The following is a 22839-nucleotide window of genomic DNA, read 5'->3' as shown; positions in this document are numbered from 1 at the left end:
TTATCTGATATCTTAATTTTTTGCAAATTTATTTGGAAAGTCAACAAGAAAAATGAAACGCAGCAATGGCGTAAAATACGTATGATAAAAAAATTGTCCATAGTGCATCAATGACCAAGTACCCAGTCATTGTGATGCAAAAAGTGTGCTTTTGTATACCATTGCCCTTGGACGATTGATACTAAATAAACAAATTGAAGATTTCAGCGAGTGCGTCAAATAGACGAAATACAAACGAATAAATGAATGAAACGAGGAAAACATTGAAAGCAGCGAGAGCAAGTATTGGAACATACAATTTAAAGTGCATTGGAATGTACAAAATAAACCACAGCGCTCAAATACAGGAATGGTTAACCGCAAACACTGAAGGCAACTTTGTGACATGTACCTCTCAGCAAGGGATTATTGAAAATTACGACCATTGTTTGTTAATGACGTTATTAACCATGACGCAAACATATTGCAAATGTGTTTGCGTTATCACAAGCTTGAACAGCCTTAACGTTATGCAGCTTCAGAATATGGAGACATCAGGCTAATGACGTTTCTTTCAAAGCGGAACTATTTTTAATGAATACGCGATCGGAACATCCGTCCGAATCCGTGTCGGTCATCGACGAAGTTGTGACGTCACTCAGTAGTGACGCAAGCGAAGAGTCGGTCGCTTTTCGAGTGTTATTGGTGGATACTTGATCCAAGTCGTTCGAAGGTTGAAGTTTCGATTTGTTTAAATCTCTAGCACCATCTGGCGGTACGCTTGTGTCGTTGGCTTCGTACACTGGGGGCGGGCTGCACAATATTGTAAACCATAAGGAATTGCCCAAAATTCACCCATAGACCCCTCTCAGCATACACGGTTGAAATTCACCACGTGCACAAATTAATAATAGCATATTTTTTTAAGTGAATAATTTTTTAAGGTTGCTATAAAACCGGATTGTAAAACGCGATGTTGTGGATAAATTAGAATAAAACTGTTATTACTCATTGAGGGAGGAATTCTGGCTCGGTGCAGCCCCTGGTTGAATGTTGACCTTCACATCGACCTTGACGTTAAAACCAGCGCCCCCGTGCGGCTGTTCGTCACACTGTACACTGAAATATCAATTCGTCAGAATAACCAAAATACTTTGCAGTGACATTTGTCAAAAACATGGTAAAGCAACTCGCCTAGTTTCCTGCAAGATTTCGTAAATTTAAAGATAGATTTGTCCGGAATTACCGAGATCGTGAGATAAAATCTCAACAATGGCGTGATATTTCATATATTAATACGACACGCCCAGCGGTGAGATTCAAATTTTCTGTCAGCCGGTTCTATCACAAAAGTCATATTTTTCAGCCGGTTTTGTTACAAAAATCCATTGACAGTAACCAGTAATGCTAACCGGTTCGCTGATCTCATAAAATTTCGTGAGACGGTTCTATAGAACCGGTGCGAACCGGCTGAATCCCACCACTGGACACGCCGGTAAAAATTGGCTTTAATCCAAATATGCCTACAGTGCCACATTTACCTTTACGTCATTTCATGATTCGCCGCTTTTTGTGTTTACACAGTCATGCAAATAAGAAAAATTACATGTGAATTTGAAAAGTAAAGAAAGGCAGCTGGATTAAAGCCAAATCTAGAGCGTTTGGTTTCCATGCCAACATTTGTTTGCGAACAGCTTCAAGCAAATCGCGGAAACGAAAGGATTTGGCGCAGAAGAAACGGTTGGAGCAACAACAATTATTACATCCCCATCGGTGGAATATCGCTACGCCATAGAAGCTACATATGGATTCCGTTGTTTAGGTACAATGCCCTTATATCCTACAATAAACGTGCAGCGTATATTAATGGCCACGAATAAATTAATGGGTGAAGCACAAGGGAATCTTGCTGGAATTTACAACATGCAAATATAGGTAGAGAGGAAGTAGAAATGAAAATTATTGGAGCGGGGATGCACCTGCACTAAGACAAGACCTCTCACATTTTCGATAACGAATTCGAGTCCAGGGACGATATGCTGCTCGATATTCGGCTTTCGATTCCCACTCGTATCGTGGTTGAAGGACTATCGCGATCTGAAAGAAGAATATATAGGTTTATTTTTCACAGTTGTTCACATTCTGAGAAAAGTTGGCAATGAACTCAATGGCATTTGAATTTGAATTTTTCTCAAAGAAAATAATAATAATTAACTTTAAACGTTTTGAACAGAAAAATCTGGCACATATTTTTAAACTGCCACTAAACCTCAAATCACAAACTTCTTATTCTTATGACAAGTTAACAAAAACAATACAGGTATTTGCGTTAAACTAAGATCAGTTTTAATTGTCAGTTTGTTGAAAGAAGTGTTATTATACAAATAATAATACTGAATGTTCTTAACAAACGCATATTTTCGTATTTTGTTTATCTCGATCTAAAATCCGCACAACTACAAATCATCATAAACAGAAATTGTTTCCATTCGGTAAAACATGAAAGTTACAAACCAGTTTCGCTTTTACAATTGCTTTCAGTTTTATCATTCCTCCACGAGCGTTCCTCTTCCACTATCCTCACGGTTTTCGACGGTTTGCCACCGTCACGTGACTGTTTAAACGTCGCCCCATTGGCTGAATTATTGTTTCCAGATTCCTGCACAAGGATAAAATTGTAGAATGTTGCCCTTTCATCTCCCAAGTTACGAATGGAAAAAGCACACAAAAAGACGATGATGTGTTGCTGATACGTAGTTTTGATCAATACATTTCCATACGGTTGTGAAACTTAAATTTAAGAAAGTCAATATTGTCGAAAATAAGAAAATCAGACTATAGTTTAAAATAACGACACGCAACAAACAGATTTTCAGTTTATCTGATTCCGTTTGTCATGATCAATAAAATATTCGCAGTAAAATTTTAATTGCCACCTTACATTATTTTTTTCTTCCTCCAAGTACTTTCTTCTCCATTTGAGTCGTTTGGATTCGGTGATAGAGGTGGACCTGGGCTCCACTCCTTTGAAGTGTTTTACCGAGCCGGCAGAGGGGCGCGACGTGCCGGAAAATAAACGGAGCCCATTGGATTCACCTGACTGACGTGGACTCAACCTTTTCGCTACGAGAAACACACAAATATGATTTGAAAATTGTTGAATTGAAAACGGTAAGTTTTGTTGTTCGGTAAAAAGGTTTGAGTATTATACCAGGAAAGCAACAATAATAGAATTTAAAGGAATGCTACTGCACAAATGAGCCCAGGATGTTTAAAATAATGGAAACACGACCACAAGATTTTATGTTGGTTTCCGTGACGTAAGAACCAAGTCGTTTCAAGCAATGAAGCACAATTAGACGGTCGTATTTGACGCCAAGCTGTCCACCAGGCGCCCATCACCCGCCTCCCTTGATACACTGTACCACTGAACTCACTGGTTATTGGTGTAAACGTCCCATCCGTAGTGGTGGTGGCGTTAACGTTACACAGCACAGAGCGAGTTGATTTCATGGCGTGATTCGCGGTCGTCTGACGAACTTCCTGTGATAATCACGAATATTTCAAATTTAGAGAATTAATCTAAGCAAGTAATCGAACGGAAATGTCCTTCGAAAAGGTGCATGTTATATTTTTGTAGAAATGGCGAAGCAAGTGCAGCATTGCTTATAGATCTTACTACACAATATGATAAATTAACTTTGCTAACAAATTTTTTTTGGTTTTGTTGCAAAATTGGTTTTGTTGGTCTTTGTTGCAAAATTTGTAAACAAAATGTACCGAGCATTAAATTAAAAAAAAGGCAAAGTAACGGAATGTCAACGTATTTGTATTGCATATAATAGAAAAACGTCAGAAATTTGACTGTAGGAATCAGCCTTAGCAGGTCGGTAACCGACTGATCTGTCTTTGCAAATCAATATAACATTACTGGTGTGAACGTCTTTTACTCCTTTTGGAGCTCTAGAAATGTTATTGTGATTAGCATTTTATCTTATGATCAGTTTTTTAAGCAAACCTTCTCAGAAAAGGACTTTTACCTGTATTGTGTTTCTGTTTGGAGTGACAAACATCACGTAAAGTTTTGGAAAGAAAATACATCCGAGAAGTCCGTACGTCGATGCCAGGATTGCAATGCAGTACACAGCAGTTGACATCGATCCTGCAGGAAAAGTCACAAAATTTCCGTTAAACTAACATTCTATTTATGACAACTTTTTTCAATTTATTCCAGAATACAGTTATTGCTTTGTCACAATGACAAAAGCCTTTGTTGGTGTTTTGTTACGTCATAATACGGTCAATAAACTTTCCCATTATTGTTTTTGTACCACAGTCGTGGTGAATGCACGTGTATGTCAACGGTCATTTTGTAACTGCAATAGCGACAAGCAGGTTGTGTTTTTAATGCACGATTAAAAGCTAAAATAAACGACTTCGTCTTTGACGCTGTTGGCCATTTCAATAAAAAGATAACAATAAGAAATAAATAAAGGTATTGTTGGTATTGTGACGTCACAATAACGTTTATTTTGAAACAAACCTGTGGTAGTAAGGTAGGCAGGGATGAAAGACAGCCAGACAATGAAGAATATGAGCATTGCAAAAGTGACGAATTTCGCTTCGTTGAAATTTTCCGGTAACTTTCTTGCACGGAACGCCAGTACGAAGGCAATCAGTGCCAGTACACAGAGGTAGCCGTACACACAGCCCACTATTGGGATGCTGCCCATAGTGCAAGCTATCACCATTTTCTCTGGGGTTGCCTGCGCAAAATGTTATATATTTTTTCAACAATGATGTATAAACATTACACAGTATTCGTTAAAAGATATTTTCAAACGCAGAAAACAATGTCTGGGACTCTAGGCAGTACTGCCTCTCTGCGAAGGTCTTTTACTTGCGTAAATGTTATATATTTTTTTTACTGCGATCTCAGATAACATACATTAATCAATGGTTTACGGGCATCCCAGCCAAAGCAGGTGAACTAAGCTTCAAAGCCACCTTTTTCCAGATAAGTCAGAGCTGTATGTTAAAAATTCAAGCTACCGGTGTGGTTGCTATTTTACTCTAAGACGAAAGTTGCTTTACAAGCATACAAACTGGTAAAGGAAATGCCTCAGACATTTTTAGTCCCTAAAAGTTTTGACCGAAAAAAAGAATTCTTAACGCACCGGATTAAGAATTCTTTCGACACTTGGTGGCTCCACGAGCAACCACGTGACGCAGAGAATGACTTGTACGAGGCTAATTCCCATGACGACGATTACTTGGAGGTGTTCTCCCAACCACTTGGCTCTCTACAAAACAGGCAAAGTTTAACCATATTTCCAAAAGAAAATTTGCTCAAATTAATATTATTGTTTCAAAATACTGTAATACGTCATAAAATGTTAATCTTATTGTTGATTTTAGTGCTTTGTGTTGTTCACAAAACACAACGTCATGGCGTTTTAACTGGATAGAGGCAGAACAAAGAAACAGAAAATGACTGCATTGGTGCGTGTTATAATAAAATGGACAAACACAAAGAGATGCCAAAACAATTGTACGTAATTATGCCGCCCACCTTTCTGTACATGACCGGTACTTTGGCGTTAAAAGCTGTCAGAACCCGAAGTGTTTTAACCAGAATGGCGGAGATGCAGAAAGTGAAGCTAAGACTGAAAAGGAGCTGTGGAAAAGAAATATGCAATAAGCCAAGTGGTATACGTTCACTCTGCAGCATACTTCAAGTTTCTAATTTAAGATAGTTGTCTAATTGGAAAATTTGTGTACACAGTATAACTTCAGTAATTTTGTTAGAAAACCAATATTAAATTGGTGAATAATGTCCTAGAAAACCACTAGTAATTGTTTAATAGATTGTAATATAAAATCCATAGGCTAATCAATATACGACATTTTTTGACATGCTTTTTTTTGGTTCTGTAAAGTGAAAACAAAGTACATAAAGCATTAACGTTATTATTTGTGAAACAATAAACTAGTGACTAAAATAGCGAAAAAATTTAACAAAAACAGATGCAATTTTTGTGTTACAAAAACTCTTACATTTCTTCCCCTACAACTCCAATCCTCCGGTTGACTGACGTAGAACAATGGAGTGACGAAACAAAAGATGACGGAGATGAAGAGGAAGAAGCTGAGCTCACGGTTCGTGGCTTTCACGAGAGGAGTCTCACGTTTCACGATGAATGCCACTGTTTCCATAGCAACAAAAATAAAAAAAAATGTTGAGTGGGTGAACGACGTTATTGTTGTCCACAAGAGTTACATCACGAAAGCGGAGGTTTATTTAAGAAAAAAAAACGCCAATTTAAAACGGAAACTACTGGTAGTTCAAAATTAAACCCGAAGGTCGTGGGTTCGAATCCGCACGAGTCCACTTGAAACGTATCATATTGGACTGACCACAAGTGGCAAATGTGATTGCAATTCCGAGGAAAGAAGCACAGCAGAAGGAGATGCCAAAGGCGTCGTCCCATCGCACATACTCTTCTATCTTGGGCAGACAACCTAAAGGTACAGAACGTTATGACAAGATTCGAAACAAAGAAACGTTTTATCGTATATTTTAACAGCCCAACAGTTAAGTTGTTACTCAACATCTTTAGCAAAAATTCTGTGAATGGGTAACGCAAGACTCCCATGATTGTTCCTAAGGTGAAGATTTCCTACTAAAATATACGAAAAATGGCGTTGACAACGTTATCTCATCAGGGCTATCGGCAACCAAAATATACGCGTAGAAGTCAATAAACAGAAAAAGTCCAATCCATACGAATTTCCCTGCTTTGGAAAAATTTTACCCGTTCGGTTTTCGTTGGACCTTTCATATTTCCCACATTCCTGACAATTCCTCCCACTTCCGTTGACGGAGAAGCTGCCCAGGGGACACTCCATGCAACGAAAGCAACAAATACTCGGTAACTGGGACATGTAGAACCCTGGCTTGCACGGGAGGCTGCACACGGAGAGAGGAACCTGCGCAATTTGAAACCAGATTGTGGTTTTGAAAAGCTGGGTGCTTATTTTGGTCTGGACAGTGAACCGTCACGACCACGTCGCAGATTATATAGGCAAGGCCCATGCGTTTCTGCACTTTAGCACAATTTAAGCTCAATCGTGGCGTTCCTTTGAAAAAAATGGATTGCTGTACCAATAAATGGACATTTGCGAAAACGGGGGCATGAATGTTAAGCTGAGTGTTTATTTTGGGTCTGGGCAGTGAGTAGGATTGATTACAAAGAATTTTAGTGGCCAGATCATACACAAGGCACGTGTATTGAGCACCAATACCAGAAAATCGTCTGTGTTGGTAGAACACAGTTATATAGAGTAATAGAAACAGCACGTTCTTTTGGAAATAAATGTGTTGCTATTACATTAAATGCGAAATTGGGCACGCGGGTGCTCTCACGTATCGGTAAGCAAGCGGCGTGTAATGAAAGTGTGTATTTGCTTGTCACTGTTCTGAGCATGTTTACTCAGATGTTTATAAGAACCACACTGTAACCCGTGAATGGATTTTTAACAATTATTTTTGCTCTGAAACAATAAAAACGAAGCCACGAACCTTATGTCTTCCATCCGCCCAGTAGATGGAGCTGTCGTCGATCGACCAATTGGGTTGGGTTGTGATCGAATAATTGCCCACTGTCACGAGATCGAACTTGGCCGACTCGTGTGTGTGATTCTCGTGCGGATCCAACCCGTCTGTTGGTTTTTGCGCCGGCCGCCAGCTTACTAGTTTGTAGGATGCGTTTGGGTCCCCGTTCTGGTCGAACTTAAACTGAAAGAAAACAACCCGTGGTTGGGGCGAGAATCAGGATGGGTCAGAGACGTTGAATCACAAACTCCATGTTACAACATAAAAAATTTAAATTCGGGAAAAAGCGGCAGCTGAAGATGTTTATGGCGCCTTTTTGGCATTCTTGTGCTCAATTCAGTCCTTTGTTCAAAGTTGCTTGCACACTTTGAGCAATTATCAACAAAAATGACCCAAGAGGTAACACATGATTTTGTCGCACATTTCTTGCAATGTTTCCGTAATCCATTGCTTACCAAAATGTAGAATTTCAAAATTGTGAGATTGTAAGAAACAAATTCATTCGCGACGTATCAGCACAAAAAATTTTAAAAAAAATGTCGTTTTGTTATTTGAAGAATGCGAGCGAGCCAGAAACACGAAATGCAATGAGTTTGTGAAAGTGGACGTTAGTCAAAACCAAAACGCTTGCTTTCGTTTAAACGGTACTGAAGACTTTCAAAGCAAAGACGAAGTTACAAACATACGGTCGAAAAAAATCTACCGCATGCATGATTAGAAAATTTGGCCATCTTTTTAAAGCGTACTAGAAGCATGTAGTATAACAGACCCAGTTGATTAGTATTTAAAAATTTGCCCGCCAGGATTTTACATTAATCCCCAGTTTATGTTACTTTATTACTTTTACTTTGCATGCTTTCTATAGTTTTTTTACCAACACTAGCGGAACTAGGTAATTTTTCTACTACGAGATTAACAACATTCTATATCTCTAAAACTGGAATCGTAGATCTGTAAGCAAAGTATCTACAAGACATGGAAGTGCTACAAGGTGTGCGAAGGATTAAGGATTGAAAATAATTTTATCGTTATATGATAAAAATATTAAAATATCCTCTAATCGTTTTTGCTGGCCGAAATGAAGAGGCCAGTTAAATCACGAACAAAAAACACTTTTGTTACAAACGAAAAAAAGGAACCTCGCAGAAATGATTGTTGTTTGGTGAGCTGCACAACAAGCATAGATTATAGATACAAAGCATTTGTACCCAACGGATCGACATGGACTGCAAAGTACCACAGAGTGGAAAAGTCTTTGGTTAGTTAAGCGGAAGTTACCGGCTCTGCTGATGAGACGTGACAGGTCGAAATCACTGATCATTATGGCTCATTTGCTTCTGAATTTTGTTGTTTAAATAGAGTGAACCGATCATTACCAAAGCTCTTCGCCGGGCGGAAAAATCTTTGCATTTACGTCATGTAGCCATAAGGCAGGCGAGCTTTCACCATAAATTTGAACAAAATAGTAAAACAAAGTTAAAAACCAGTCAACAACGCAATCTCGTCGCACAGCAAATAAAGCACAATGCCAAATTACCAAGCCTCGTTTTGCAGGGGGGAAATTATTTGCATACACCAGCACCACCAACAATAGCCGGAAATAACCCCGAAAATGAACCCTTATAACGCGCTGTAAACCGCACAATTCCAGAAAAATTCGATTTGAAAATAAAATTTGCAGCCCGAAATATCGGATGAGAGAAAAGAAAATGTACATAAAGGATGAGTGGGCCGTGCCATGCGATTTGTTACCGTAGCAACCCAAATTACAAAACTAGGCACAGACATACCAGATACTTACAGCAACAGGCGGCGTTTCCTAAGGCATAAAAGCGAAAGAATTTCGTTAAAACAAAGTTGTTTGTTTCATTGCACTTAAAAGAAAAATGTTTATAAGGGTTGATTGCTGAAACATTTTGGAAAATCGTTGACCCATCAAAAGAATGCCTTCACTTCTTAATTTGCAAAAAAAAACTATTGCTATGGCAAAATTTAACTATTGTAAAAAACGCAGCAGTTTTAAGACTTTTGTTAATTTTATCTGACAACATTTCAAGACAATCCAGGTGGAATTGTTTTCCGTTGGCACACAACCATACCTGTAGGTTTTGTCCCGGTGGATAAAACTCAACTTTTTTCATGTAAGCTAGAAGTTGCCACGGCTCCAAAGTAGATAGATGAGAACATTTGTTGTCCTAGAATAAAGCAAAAGGTTACAGATTATAATAACTATTTTTTGCAATATTAAAATAACAAACGTTGTCGGACTCGTATGTCAATTTTACAGCAAAGCAGTGTAACTTTTTATGGTGACATGGCTATTTTTTAAAAACGCCCATTTCATCCAAACCAGCAATGCTTTCAAAATACTGTTTTGGAAGATCAAATATAAAACGGTTTCCAAGTATTCAGTTTTTTTTAACATTAAATAACCGTAAGCATGGCGGATATATTTAACATTACTCGCCCAAGGGTATTTGGTCTCTTATACCTCGCCTAAATGTCAATTTTCTTTTTAAAGGTTTTAAGCCGACAGAAGGAAAGGTTAAGCATGATTTATATATAGGTGGAGCGGTTACTTTTATTTATACAATGTGGGTTTCCGAAAATAAAGCTTTACAACAGAATGATTTTCATTTGCGAATTAAAATATAGCTCCGTGGTAAAATGCAAACCTTATTTTTTCAAACAAGCAAAAAATAAATATACCTAAATCCATCTTTAAATACTACAACTTTTATGTTAGCTGCTACATATGCCAAAAATAGTATAAGAATGTGATCTTGGTCAACGAAAATATCGCTCATAATGCGGCTCGCGGTAGTAGGCACATATTTAGTGGCCTGATTTTCACACCCTCGAAATACAGATTACCAACTGAATGAAATGTCTTCACCAACCTTAAGCAAACCATTGCCATCCACACATTTTCTTATTTCATCCAATGCTTGTGCGATGACGTACACCGCGAGGTAAACGTTGTACGTTTTTCCCAGATCGGTGCCAGTCCAGCCGAGAAAGGCTTTGCCGACGCCATCAACCTCCAGACTTTCGTTCCCAATGCACAAGTTCTGGAAGTCTGTTGCGAACAAAAAAGTGTCGGTTTTTAACATGTTGGAATACAAGAGGTAAATGACAACAGAAATCAGCCTGTACAGGTCGGTGTCTTTTTGCGTATCAGTAAACTCCGGGAACTCAAAAAAGAGCAACGAAACGACCAGCGTCAGTGTATGTGATCTTATTTTATTTAGTCTGATCGTATGTTGCTCAATTGTCTGAATACAAGCAAACAAGTAGAGGGAGTATGGTTTTGAACTCAAATGCTGCAACCATTGTACGTAAGCAGCACATAAACATTATTTCTGTAGGCTAAAATCAGTCACTTTTTGTCTTGGGTAAGTAAGTTTATTGATTTTAGCCTCCGGATATATAATTTTTTTTGCTGCTTTTGTTTAAAGTATAAGAAGTTCCAATCGTTACAGTATTTGCAGGAATGCGTCTTTCCATCGTCAGATTATTAATTCGTAAATTTTAATTCAAATAGGTGCAAAATACTCGAAGTGGGCAATTCTGAAAATAAAGGCCAGAGCTAGAAGTCGGACTTATTGATTATATGCGCAAAAGAGCTATAATAATCATTCTCCCGCACCCAAAAACCTTCGCATTACAAAAATACACAAGTTTTCAAAACGCGTCAACAAACCTGTGTGGTCATGCCAGTCATCGTGTTCTCCCGGCGTTGGACAGACCTCTGGGGGGCAACGGCACTGAAACGAGCGCTCCCAAAACTCCTTCAGAAAAGGACTGCCCGGTTGCGTTTGCGGGGAAACCCCCTCGAGGAATTCGCGAAAACCTGGCATCGTTCCGCCCCGCGTTGCGATGCCCAGCGTTCCCTTAAAAACTTCCTCTGCAGAGAAAGAATATCACCTTTGTATTTTAAAGTTTGAAAATTAAATTAACACGTTGCGAGTGGACTTTTATTTTTATCAAACACAGCTTGTTTCTGTCTACGGAGCGTATGTTTGCCTCTGTAAAATAATATAATTTTTTGGAAACCATAAGTTGAAACTTGGAAAGTTTGATTCGTTTCATGTAGCGCAATATACGTTTTATGTCCATCAACAGATCGTGTGTTAAATATTATGAGAAGTTATTTAAAGAAAATAACATTAGGAATAACCCTGACTTTGAAACGTTGCTGTCATTCAGTACTTAATGACAGTAACGTTTTTGACCCTGCAGAGGCACAAGCTTTATTACCCAAGTGCGGTTGGTCGGGGAGCGCCAGATGCCACGTGTAACTTGACCTTAACCAACATAATTAAGCCAGTCAAGACACAGCGACATTTTGGCTGCAGATTGACGTTTGTGTGAACGTCGGGCGCTATTGACTAAGCAACCCCCAGTCACAAGCGCAAATTTGACATGCCATTTTCTCCGTAAGGAAATCACCTTTACCTGGGCGCCTGACTCAATGACGCTTGGTTCACCGTTTTATGTTTTATGTTTATTGTTCGTTGGCGTGCGGTAACTTTGCATTCAAAGTAAAAACGATTTGACTTTTTTAAAACCTGTTTCAAATTATAAACAAGTACCCCGCCTTTGAATAACCGATATTAAAACAGAATACTCAGAAGTATCAACGTTTCGGTTGCAATGCAGCGGCCTTTATTGGGATGCAATGGATTAAAAAATACCTGATGGCAGTAATGAATTAAATAGAACTCACCAGCTCCTTCTGTCTGTTGTATTGTGTTGGAAGTCGCGATCGCTTCACTGAAAATCCACACTTTATCGGTTACGTTGAGCTGATACAGTTCTTTGGCGAAGGGAACAAGCTCGGTTGCGCTCATGAACAAAACGAACACAGTGGCATTGTAATCCCGAACCTCTGCTGCCACCTTCCGGAGTTTTTCCGGCGTCATCGACTGAAAAAATTTTGATAATAATAGTTTTAATTTTTAAATAATACAAAACCAGTATCATTTTTCGGAACGGTGGGAAGCAATGGCGATATTTGCATTTAGGTTATCATACAGTATTAAACTTGGTATAAAAAACAAGAAACAACAAGAGAAAAAAATAGAAAAAAGTCACAAATATAACAAAACCTCAAATAACAGACCGGTTATTATATTGCAACAACCTAAGTCGTTCTAATAACGTATGCTGACCCTGCAACAGGCCCTACGAGACAGCTGGTGAGGCGCTCCAGGGCTCATGTCAATCTGGGGTCATAAATAGAAATAGTATGGCCTACGAAAACCATTGCCTCAAAACTAAGAGATTTCTATCATAAAGGCTGAATGCCGCATGAGTTCATGTGATCTTTAAATAAAAAGGTCCCCGCACCGCACAAATTGTTAGTATTTTTTGTATTTGTGAAGAATAACTTGAATGTAAATAGCCCTGACCTGCAAGGCGCTCGCATCTGAATAAATCCGAGCTAACCGCATTCTTGAGGCAAACAAGAGCTCACCGCAAACCCGGGGCTACAAACCGACACTATTGTCGTAGTCGTGGCTACGAGACGCCCACTGTGTATAATGTGGCGGTAAGCATTTAAATTATTCACGATGTGGTGTTTAGCGTGTGAACAAATCAAGACACATCGGGATGGGGAGGTTGGGGGGTCTGCTATGGATTAAAAACTTGTTTTTTAAATGATTTTTTTCAACGGTTCATAGTTGGCAATTTTCAAAGAAAAAGAAAGACTTTTGCATTGTGATAAGAATGCACACAGATTTCTGTTTTTCACAATCGTTGTCAACGTAATTTACCTTTGATATATAGGATGTGTACTCCACGCATATACCGACATTGGCGGCTTCATCTCTTAGCTTTGATATCCCGGATCTTCCATACCCGTCATCGGCACCAACTGCCCCAATCCAAGTCCACCCATGATGTACCATCAGTTTTACCATCGCCAACGCTTGCTCATCATCGTTGGGGATCGTACGGAAAAACGAACTAATTGTGACAAAAAATGCATTAGCTTTGCTGGCAATACGGTGGCTGCGTGATCGCCAAGGGCCAGCTCAGAAGGGCGAATTTATTTAACATTTCAGCAGGGGAGGCCGGCGTTGCCTTTCCAAGAGATAACAAAAGTAAAGTTCGGTTGCTCGTAAAACAAATATAAAAGTCCTAAATGTTTTCCAGAAAAAGTGTTTTGGATATTTAGGTCACTTTCCTGACAACATTTCTCATCTAAAGTTAACCATATTTAAAAAAATAGAAGTTGTGATGCATCTGAAACAACAGTGTAAAAATTTGGCGTTGGTAGGCAAAAAGTTGCTCACTCCTATTGCAAATGAACACGAAATGTGTAGATTATGCAGCACTATAAAAATCAACCAGGTTACTACTGTTTGGCGCCAAAATCGTCACGTGTCACATGGGTTAGCAACGCTGGGTTGTGTTTTTAGCTAGGGAAGGAAAACAATGCGGATTATGTTGTATTTATGGCAGAATAAAACCATACCTTGTCAATCAAGAGGACACGCCTAACCTAAACCCCATCCCTAACCCGCGAGCCTCAAATAAATCGACACACTCGTATATCCCTGTACGTTACCACCGCGGATGGCTGACAGGCTGAGGTTTTATTGGAAACCGCATGTGTTTCTTGCAAGGAAAACACGACGATTATTTCGTTCGTTTTGCACTCAATTGTCACTGGTTCTAAGAACCGTTGAAAGCACGCACAATGTCAACGGGTGTGTAATAACAATAATGGTAATGCTACCATAGCTGTCCCCATATAGCCTTTTCACAGTGGAATTTAAATATACAAAAAAAATAAAAAAGTTACAAAGAATTTATCTTAACATTCTGCGTATTTTATCAGGCAAGTTCAGATACAAGAACATAGTTCATAGAAACGCAAATAGAATTTGGTTTTTGCTTTAAAGTTTGAAATCTTAATCGTCCATCCAATGTTTTACATCCAGGCAGTGAGAGTTACATTTTTTTCACACGGAACTTGTGTTTGCCGTGGAAAAATATCGCATCGGGGGCAAACTACGCACGATATATATCGATTGTGGCGAGATAGCGGCTTCTTGTTGCGTCACAATCTCAGGACTGGTGCGTTAAAGGTGCAAAGTTGCATGTGGCATTTTCTAAAGGACGTAACATGAAAACGTGAGAAAAACAAACCGGTGGAAGTAAAATTCCAAGGGGTACAAACATATCGTGAGAGTGAAAAGCAACTTCAATTTTAGAAAACTTTTTCCCACAGAAATGTCGCTTCATCTGGTGAAATCAGGTCAAGCTCGCGAAAGCTCGTGTTAATAAAGTCGTTTACTAGTCGGTCTCTTACAAAAGCAGTGCACCAGCAAGCATTATAGGTATAGACCAGAGACGGACATATGCATAGTAACAAGATATAATACATAACTTATGCATCTGACTTACTTGAATATATCCTTGTTGCTGAGAGTTCGACTGGTTGAGGCGTAACTAACTTGGGTGATGTCGAACACACTCAGAATGTTGGAAACGATGATGGATTTGTCTGATGATGTCGCACCAACCACAGCAGATACAGCCGAGTCTGCAACGAAACAACAATTTCAACTGCCGCATATATAGGTAAACATCACACATACGTTGCGATGATGCTGCTGCCAGGTATAATGTATTTTTCACATATAGCTGCGCAAAATTAAACGTAGATTGTGTTCAACCAAGATTTACGACGGCCATACCTTATCGAGGTTGCAAGAGAAGGTCGCTTATATTAAGAATCACGCATATACTAAATGTATATATAAGATCCTTAACAGTGGCATTTGCCCCCTGAGGGTCTGGAGGATTTGTATCTTCGCCTTGTGTTCATGAACAACCGCAACCGCTGCATACGAACGAGTGGTTTTACATAAGTGACAACTCACCATGCCCCGCATTCCGCTTCACTGCACAGCAATTCTACAAATGCTCATAATTTGGGAATAGGGGAACAGGGTATATGACCCCGAAGCGTGAGTTTGACTTTGACGTGGAGTGACAACACTGTGGGGATTTGAGGCAGGATTTCCAGTAGATAAGGAGATATTTGCGGTGATTGATATACAGGAAGTATGGAGCAATGTAATTACAAGTGCCTCGCATGAGTGCAAAATAGTATTATTGAAAGTTGCATCTTGATGATATAAGACTTATGACAAGGCTGTTCGCTCATATGCAAGCTGTAGTGCAACATATAGCGGAAGAAAATACGAGATTCTCGGTGCTTCAAAATCGTTTTCCAGTTTCTTATCAAATTTGCCAAGGTATTTCTTCCCCCAGTTTTACTCTTGTTATACCACAGCCTTTGAGAAATTAAAAGCCCGCAAAATAGCGCACTTTACTTCAACCAAAAGTGTCGTCAAGTCCATAATTTTTCGACCTTTAATAGTGACCACGCCTGTTGAATTGAACACGTTTTTAACATTCGTTTTCTTAGTTTAAAATTAATTCAAAAGCCGTATTTAAAACACAAACACATTGAGACAAAAATCCTTCTTAATGTTTCGCAACCGCAACAAAAAGCGCGAATTATTTAAACGTCATCGACACCAATTTTAAGTAATTTAATAACTTGTGTGGAGGTTGCCCACGCACGTGACCAGCGACCCAAAGCGGAATTGCATACTTTGTAATTATGCGTTTAATTACGATTGAGATGGATGGTTTTCATCAAAAGGTCAACGAATCTCCTGTTTAACATGAATGAAAACTTGTAAAGGCTGATTTCTGGATCCGTAGGCGGCGAAAATTGTGTCCCATATTGCACAGATGACCGCTTATCGTTTTCCGGAAAAATCACGGTTTTCACTTCAAAAAATTGACCCAATGTCGTTGGGCCAAAGAAAAGTACAATTTTCTACATACAAATACTATTCAAATATAACCTTTTGAAACATTCATGACAGAAAATATAATCTGAATATTTAAAATTGAAAATCCGTGAGCGGTAAAGCTGTGGAGATATTTTCCGTAACTCGTCAAGTTACGAGGAAAAACATCTTATCAATAGTCGGTAACACTCGTCCGTTCTCGTCGTCACGTAATGGTTCCAATGAGAGGGTGATACTTCCTTCTCAACCTGTTTATTGCGAATTACTTGGAAGTCCAACAAACTGATATTACCCTAATTCAAACTCCATGCCCTCATTTTGTAGTAAACGTTATTGACAACGATTCGTATGGTGTTGAAGGGGAGCTGGAATCGTTGTGAACAACAAGTCTCGGTACAACGTCACAGTTCCATGTAATGAGCTGTGTAACGCTATGCAGGGCGTTTCGTGGTTTTTGGAGATGTGCCCAGGCATAAATCTTCACAAATGTCAACATAACCTTTCTTCTCTCTGCTACGATCGACGGAGAAAGTATTTGCTCAGTCTGAAATCGCCCGTTATAGCATTTAACTGTTTCACATCAACTTGAAGCTCCCAATTTGAGATTAAACAGCTTCCAAAACACTTCAAACGACAGAATCATTGTAAAGGATTTCGCTTAAAGAGCCAACAACTAGTTTTGGATAAATATGGAGCAGATTTATTTACATAACAAGTCTTTTCGAAAGCTGCTAAATTTGCCTTGGCCTACGTCTCAAAATTCTGTTGGCTGGGCTATTATAAACTAAATCAGTCCGCGTTGGCCGGGATTACCAGGCAACCTCCTATTTAAATCCTCACATTGTCACCGAAATTGGTTGATGTGGTTTTGCGTGGGCATGGGAAAATATCTTGCGGCAAGATTTTCAAGTGGATTTGACCGGAAATCTGGTTTGCAAAATTTATTTTTGTTTCCAAAGCGCGCATGTGACGAGTGCCGTTTGTCTTTTTGGAAACTTTTAACAACCAACACCTTAAATGTACATTCACGTACCGTAATGTTGCAACGACTATATATATATAACACCAAGAAGCTCAAGTTAATAATCGACCGTTTTACTTTGATTCGGAGTGCGCCTGCTTGTGCTCGCAAGCTTTTGACAGAACGATATTGAGAATTTGTTATTTTCGTTAGTATTAACCAACAAGATCAATAATAGTTTCTTTAAATATAATTCCCACACCTTTACCAACCAATTTTAAATTGTGTAGACTTTAATCATACATTTTACTGTTTTTTTTGCATGGCAAAACAACACACATTATTTACGCGTTAAATTTAGATTTAGATGGACAGTCCAATGTTCACGACACTCACCCATTAGGGGTTAAATTAACCCTTCACGTCAACAACCCAATGTTTGGGCCACAAGACGCCACGAAGCGACGTTTTTTTATACCACCGGATCGATGCCGATTCCATTAACGACAACATTTGGCTAAAGCTAGATTGACAGCGGCTTATGGAAATCCTTATATTGGAAAAGATGCAGACCGCACTATACAGAAAATTAAACTGCAATTTCACCATATGCATATTTCAATAAGCTGCAATATCAGTTTCAGTTAGACAAAATTAGTTTTAAAGCAAGTTTCGTCTGGCTCGGCTTAGAAGTAAGTCATTTGCGCGTCCCAAAGTTGGGTCGAATGGGTCAGAAAGGCCAAGCACAAAACAAGAACTGCGCCGAGTCTAATTGCCTCCAACAATTGCAACTAAAATGATTGTTCAATTCAATTCTGTATTATCGATGAGACAATTTGCCTGCTTGAAATGTATACCCACCCAAGTCCCGTAATAAACTGATTATTCACATTAAACAGTGAATCCTGCGATTCTGTCGAAATTATCAAAGCAAATTTGCGGTTTGCGGAAATTGCGTTAATCCACATGTGACTTGGTTCTAACCGCTCATGGCAGAACTCCAACCGCAGTGCAGTAGAGTGAATGCAAAGTTTTGCAAATTATTAACAGATATACCGATAAATCGTGTACTTTTGTGTGGGTGTTTTAAAGCTTTAGTAATAAAACGTTTTCCGCGGGTTCGTTCAGGACCCACCACGTTATTTAGGATATTTCGGTTATTTTTCTGGTTTCGAGGTAAAAAAACACACTCACGTGGTTCGATTGATGCGTTGTTGTACATCGTGTTGACCATATGCAACGTCTGGCTCACAACTCTGGCGTTTGCATTGCAGGAATCGAACAGCTCGAAACCCAAGGTGATGTTTGGCAGGATGTCTGTCCTGTTGAAGTAAAAGTTCGTATCATGCAGGAAAAAATCGTTGGAAATCAATGCTGTATTATAGGGTACGTTACACCAGGGCCTTCACAAACTCTAACGCTCAAGATCCCTTTATAACAGGTGAAAATTTGCGAACCCTATGTTTGTTGTACCTTGTTGTCGACCCGTACAATTTAGCGTGCAATCCACTAGGGCAGGAGCGATGACAATCATACGTTGACACCACCTACATTTGCCCATTAGAACCCTTAAGTTCGCGCCAGTTTTCTTGCGCAACGTGCTGCTTAATTAGTATTTTCATATACGTTGTAAAACACAATCATAAGATACAGCTCATTTAATGTTTATTTGGAAATTGTTGAACTATACTTGCGATCTATGATCCACAGTCTGCCAGGGTACCTTGGTATCCAGAATATCCAGTGTAATTTTTTTGTTATACTCCAATACATACTATGCAATTTAGTGGTACGACAAATAAATGCCAAAGATCTTATCCCGCGTTAACCAAAAATTCATCAACAACTTTTCATTAAGTAAACACCGGAAAGAAACCCAACACGGGAGTTTGTCAGACTCAATGCCACATGGCGCAACACACAACCTTGAACGGTGGCAACGACCTTGCCAGTAAATAACTTCTCCCCACGCGGCGGTCGGGCGCCTATCCCCGTGTCTGTGGTAAACCTCGTGCCGTGAATAAGCGAAAAGTTGAGAAGGAATTCAATGAGTAAATGTTAAGAAAACAAATATTTGAAGTCTTCGGCAAAAAAAACCCTTGCGTTTAAGCCATGCTTTACAGCTTCAATGTCATAGCTACCACACAAATCTATACAAAATAGATCATCAAAGCGTATTAGGCCTATAAAGCTCTATTAAAAAATCTATAACCACATACGTTTTTGGCGATTTTTCAAAATACGAGATTCCTATTTGTGACAATTTTTGGCAGAAATCTGTGTGTGTGGGATAGGCTTTTACCCAATGTTAAAACACTATTCACAAAAAATCAACGCATGGCCGCTGTTTTCTATTTGCGGAGCAAACGACGCAAAAATGGCTGCCGTGAAACTACGGCGTTGTTGTAATTTATAAGCACGTCGGAAATTCGCGCCCAAAATATTAATTTATTTGAACGTAAACAAACTTATAACAAAAACCTTCACATTGTCATGAGGTTGCCCTGGCGGGTCAGGGAACCACGTTGTTGTTTTGTAGGTAGTCAGTGCGTAACCTTGTTTCTTTTGTGCGAAAATAAAAGTAACAGATGACAGGTAACCGGATGCACGACTTTTTCGATCAGTTTCTATAAATGGATATCGGATTTGGGCGTTGTTTGAGATTTATGTCCTAATTTTGTTTAAAATGTGTTGTTTTCAACCAGGGAATATAAGACCAGTCGTTGCAACGTGATCAAAGATTAAGAATACCCGATTAGCGTAATTGCGGAAACAATCGAACCTGTTGTTGATCTCCTCGATTGCAAAAATCATCGCCTGCATCCAACGGAATCCGAGGAAGTTGTAGTTTTCGCATTCAACTGGAAAAGGTTTGCTTTGAAGGCTGAAACAAGCAAAGCTCAAATGTAACGTTGAACGAAGCCAGTAAATAAACACAAATTTCATCTACATTTTCACAAAACGAAATGCAAATACAAGTTGAACTCTTAGGGAAACTTCATACACTTCGGGTATTTGCTCTTTCACTGCAACCCAAGTGTGTTTGTGTTAAAGTTTGGCGTTTTTCGAACCAGTGAGCGTTCCGGCTCGTCCCTATGCTAACATTGAAATGTCACGTACAACTCAGCGCTGTACCATTGCGATGTTTAATGTTCAAGAGCAAGGCTGTGCAAACAGCCCAAGATCAACTGCAGTTGAAACGTTGTGCCGCGCAGCGTAAACACTAAAAAACCTTTATATGCTGTATAATGTTCACAATGTAAACCCAGGTTGCTAAATAAGTGAAATATGCCTTCTGATTAAACCCGATTTAGAGTAAGTGCGCCCAATCAACCACGTCCATGGATAAACGCGCAAAATCCATGTGTTTGATTTGCTGATGACACTCAGGAACAAATAAACCTGATTTAAGAGACCTTTAAGTCACTTTCAAGCGACACTTGTAACTTCCTTGACGTAAAATATTCAGGCAAGTTTCCACAATACCAAAAAACAAGTGCCGCTCTCTTCCGCATGTACATATACTCCTGGAACTGGTCGGGATTTAGTTTGGGGATTTCGTTGATCCCAGCGTTATTTCTTTAAAAGCAATTCTCATGATAGTTTCAGAAAGTGTGTATTAACTGTTACAGATATAATCGTGATGATTATATCTCGTTATGCTTAAATCGTCATAACTAGTAATCAACCTAGATTTTGGTGATGCATGATATTCCATGCGTCATCACAACACGACTGCATTTTAACAATGTTAAAAACTATGGGAGGCACAAGTTAACTGACCTGTAATTATCGGATCTATAAGTTGAGTAATGGAGAGGGAACAAACCGCCCAGGACGACGTTTCCGTCTTCGTGATATTCCACAGAACGGACATACGTCCCTTCCGCCCATTGGAAACTCCCTCCAAATATAAGGCAAATCATATACACAATGTTTAAACCCATCATTGGACCAGCAGTGGTTCCAGGCGTTTTGAAGGAAATTTGTCAACGCAAGGTAATAAAACACTATATACCTTGCATTATTGCCAAACAAGTCCTGGAATATAAAGTATGTTTATATGTATTGGAGTTTCTTTGTGCAAGAGTAACAACCTATGTAAACACAGTTTAATCCGAAGCAGACTATATATCCACCACTGCAATATCAACTCTTTGTTGTCACAGCAAACTCATGACTACGGAAGCTTTCAGTGCAATCGCAAAATAAACACTACCCCACTCATCGCACCAGCAGGAAGCCTATAGTCAGTAAGCATAGAATGCGCTGAGGTTATTCAGAACGCTTCCCTTGGCAGCACTGAAATTGAACTTGTGTATCCGGAAAACCGTTACTTTTTGCCCTTGTTTCTAACATCAAAACCTGAAGTAGATCACGCTGGGTTATATGCCTGAACATAACATATTGACGGACACGAAACAGCGCTAATCACTGCTTCAGTGATTAAAGGAAGCAAAGACATTGCCTGGATTTCGTCGGGAAACCACTAACACTGCCGCACTCATGTGACACAAGTAGCGAGCGGAAATCTGGTAGCTGCAACACGGGGTAAAGTGTATTTGAATTGCGAATTTCCAGACCAGCCAAGTGTTAAATAGAGTGGAGAAGGCGCAGAGGAATTTTGTTTACTGGCTGCACCGCTTAACGCGAACGTCCATCCGTAAACACACCTTCGACATGTGCACAATGCCGCATTTTACACTGCTGTATGTTCAACACCTGAGGAAGCGAGATCAATGTCGGGCAAGCTCGTGCTAATGTAAATGTTCAACTGTTAGCCTCTTATCAAAACAGTGCACCAGCAAGTACTATAGGTATAGACCAGAGACTGACACGGCGCATTGAAGAAATTGAAGTATGTTTAATTCACAGGAATTAACAATGTTCATAGCATACCACACGACTTTTGAGATGAAAGTTCCAATTATGAACATCCATTCAATTACAAATTGCAAACCCAATCCAGACGTCGTAGGCCAACACCCAGTAATTATGGCACATTATCAATGCATGTGAGTATGGCGTCAGTCAGTAACGTATAACAGGAGTAAACTTTACATTTCTGAATTTTAACTGATCCTTTTTTTAGCAAGTTGGTCTCGTGTGTTTTGTAATCACACAAGGCTGCCGTTTTAACCAGGTAAGCTCAACGTCGACACCCACACGTTGGCTAAAAAGTAATCACCACTGTTGGGGCAAACCACTGATTTCATAACACCTAACTCTGCCCGACTAACGCAGCAACTGGAAAATACGATTCAATCCAATAGCAAGATTCCCGTACCTCCAGTCGTGTTGGTTTAGGGTTTAACTACAGGACTGTTAATAATTGACATCATGGTTTGCACATAAAATGCGGTAGATTAACTGCCTAATTTTCACATGGATGTCACAGTTCAACCACAAACATATCGACATTACAATAGATAACGAAGACC

General features: G+C 39.3%; 1 protein-coding gene across 2 annotated transcripts; it reads right to left on the bottom strand.

Annotated features, from left to right (window-relative positions):
- Positions 1 to 12: 12 nt before the first annotated feature.
- LOC145894313 (extracellular calcium-sensing receptor-like) lies at positions 13 to 21435 on the bottom strand. Of its 2 annotated transcripts, XM_082982856.1 has the most exons (24): positions 21182 to 21435; positions 20181 to 20282; positions 18593 to 18720; positions 15014 to 15152; positions 13375 to 13567; positions 12324 to 12522; positions 11298 to 11501; positions 10495 to 10673; positions 9694 to 9789; positions 9396 to 9413; positions 7562 to 7777; positions 6795 to 6969; positions 6397 to 6501; positions 6037 to 6185; positions 5552 to 5656; positions 5157 to 5282; positions 4523 to 4745; positions 4020 to 4141; positions 3417 to 3522; positions 2921 to 3102; positions 2494 to 2638; positions 1983 to 2076; positions 988 to 1098; positions 13 to 792 (listed from the first exon to the last, which is right to left on the bottom strand). In XM_082982856.1, the coding sequence occupies exons 1-24, from the start codon at positions 21346 to 21348 to the stop codon at positions 534 to 536; spliced, it is 3543 nt and encodes a 1180-aa protein (XP_082838982.1). In that variant the 5' UTR covers positions 21349 to 21435; the 3' UTR covers positions 13 to 533. The 2 variants fall into 2 exon arrangements, with proteins under 2 accessions (XP_082838982.1, XP_082838983.1); XM_082982857.1 differs by lacking the exon at positions 9396 to 9413.
- Positions 21436 to 22839: the final 1404 nt, after the last annotated feature.

The sequence above is a fragment of the Ascidia mentula genome, chromosome 3 (assembly GCF_947561715.1).
Source record: "Ascidia mentula chromosome 3, kaAscMent1.1, whole genome shotgun sequence".
In the NCBI taxonomy this organism is placed as follows: Eukaryota; Metazoa; Chordata; class Ascidiacea; order Phlebobranchia; family Ascidiidae; genus Ascidia; species Ascidia mentula.
The sequence above is the reverse complement of the archived record's forward strand: the minus strand, read 5'-3'. Positions and strand labels throughout refer to the sequence as shown.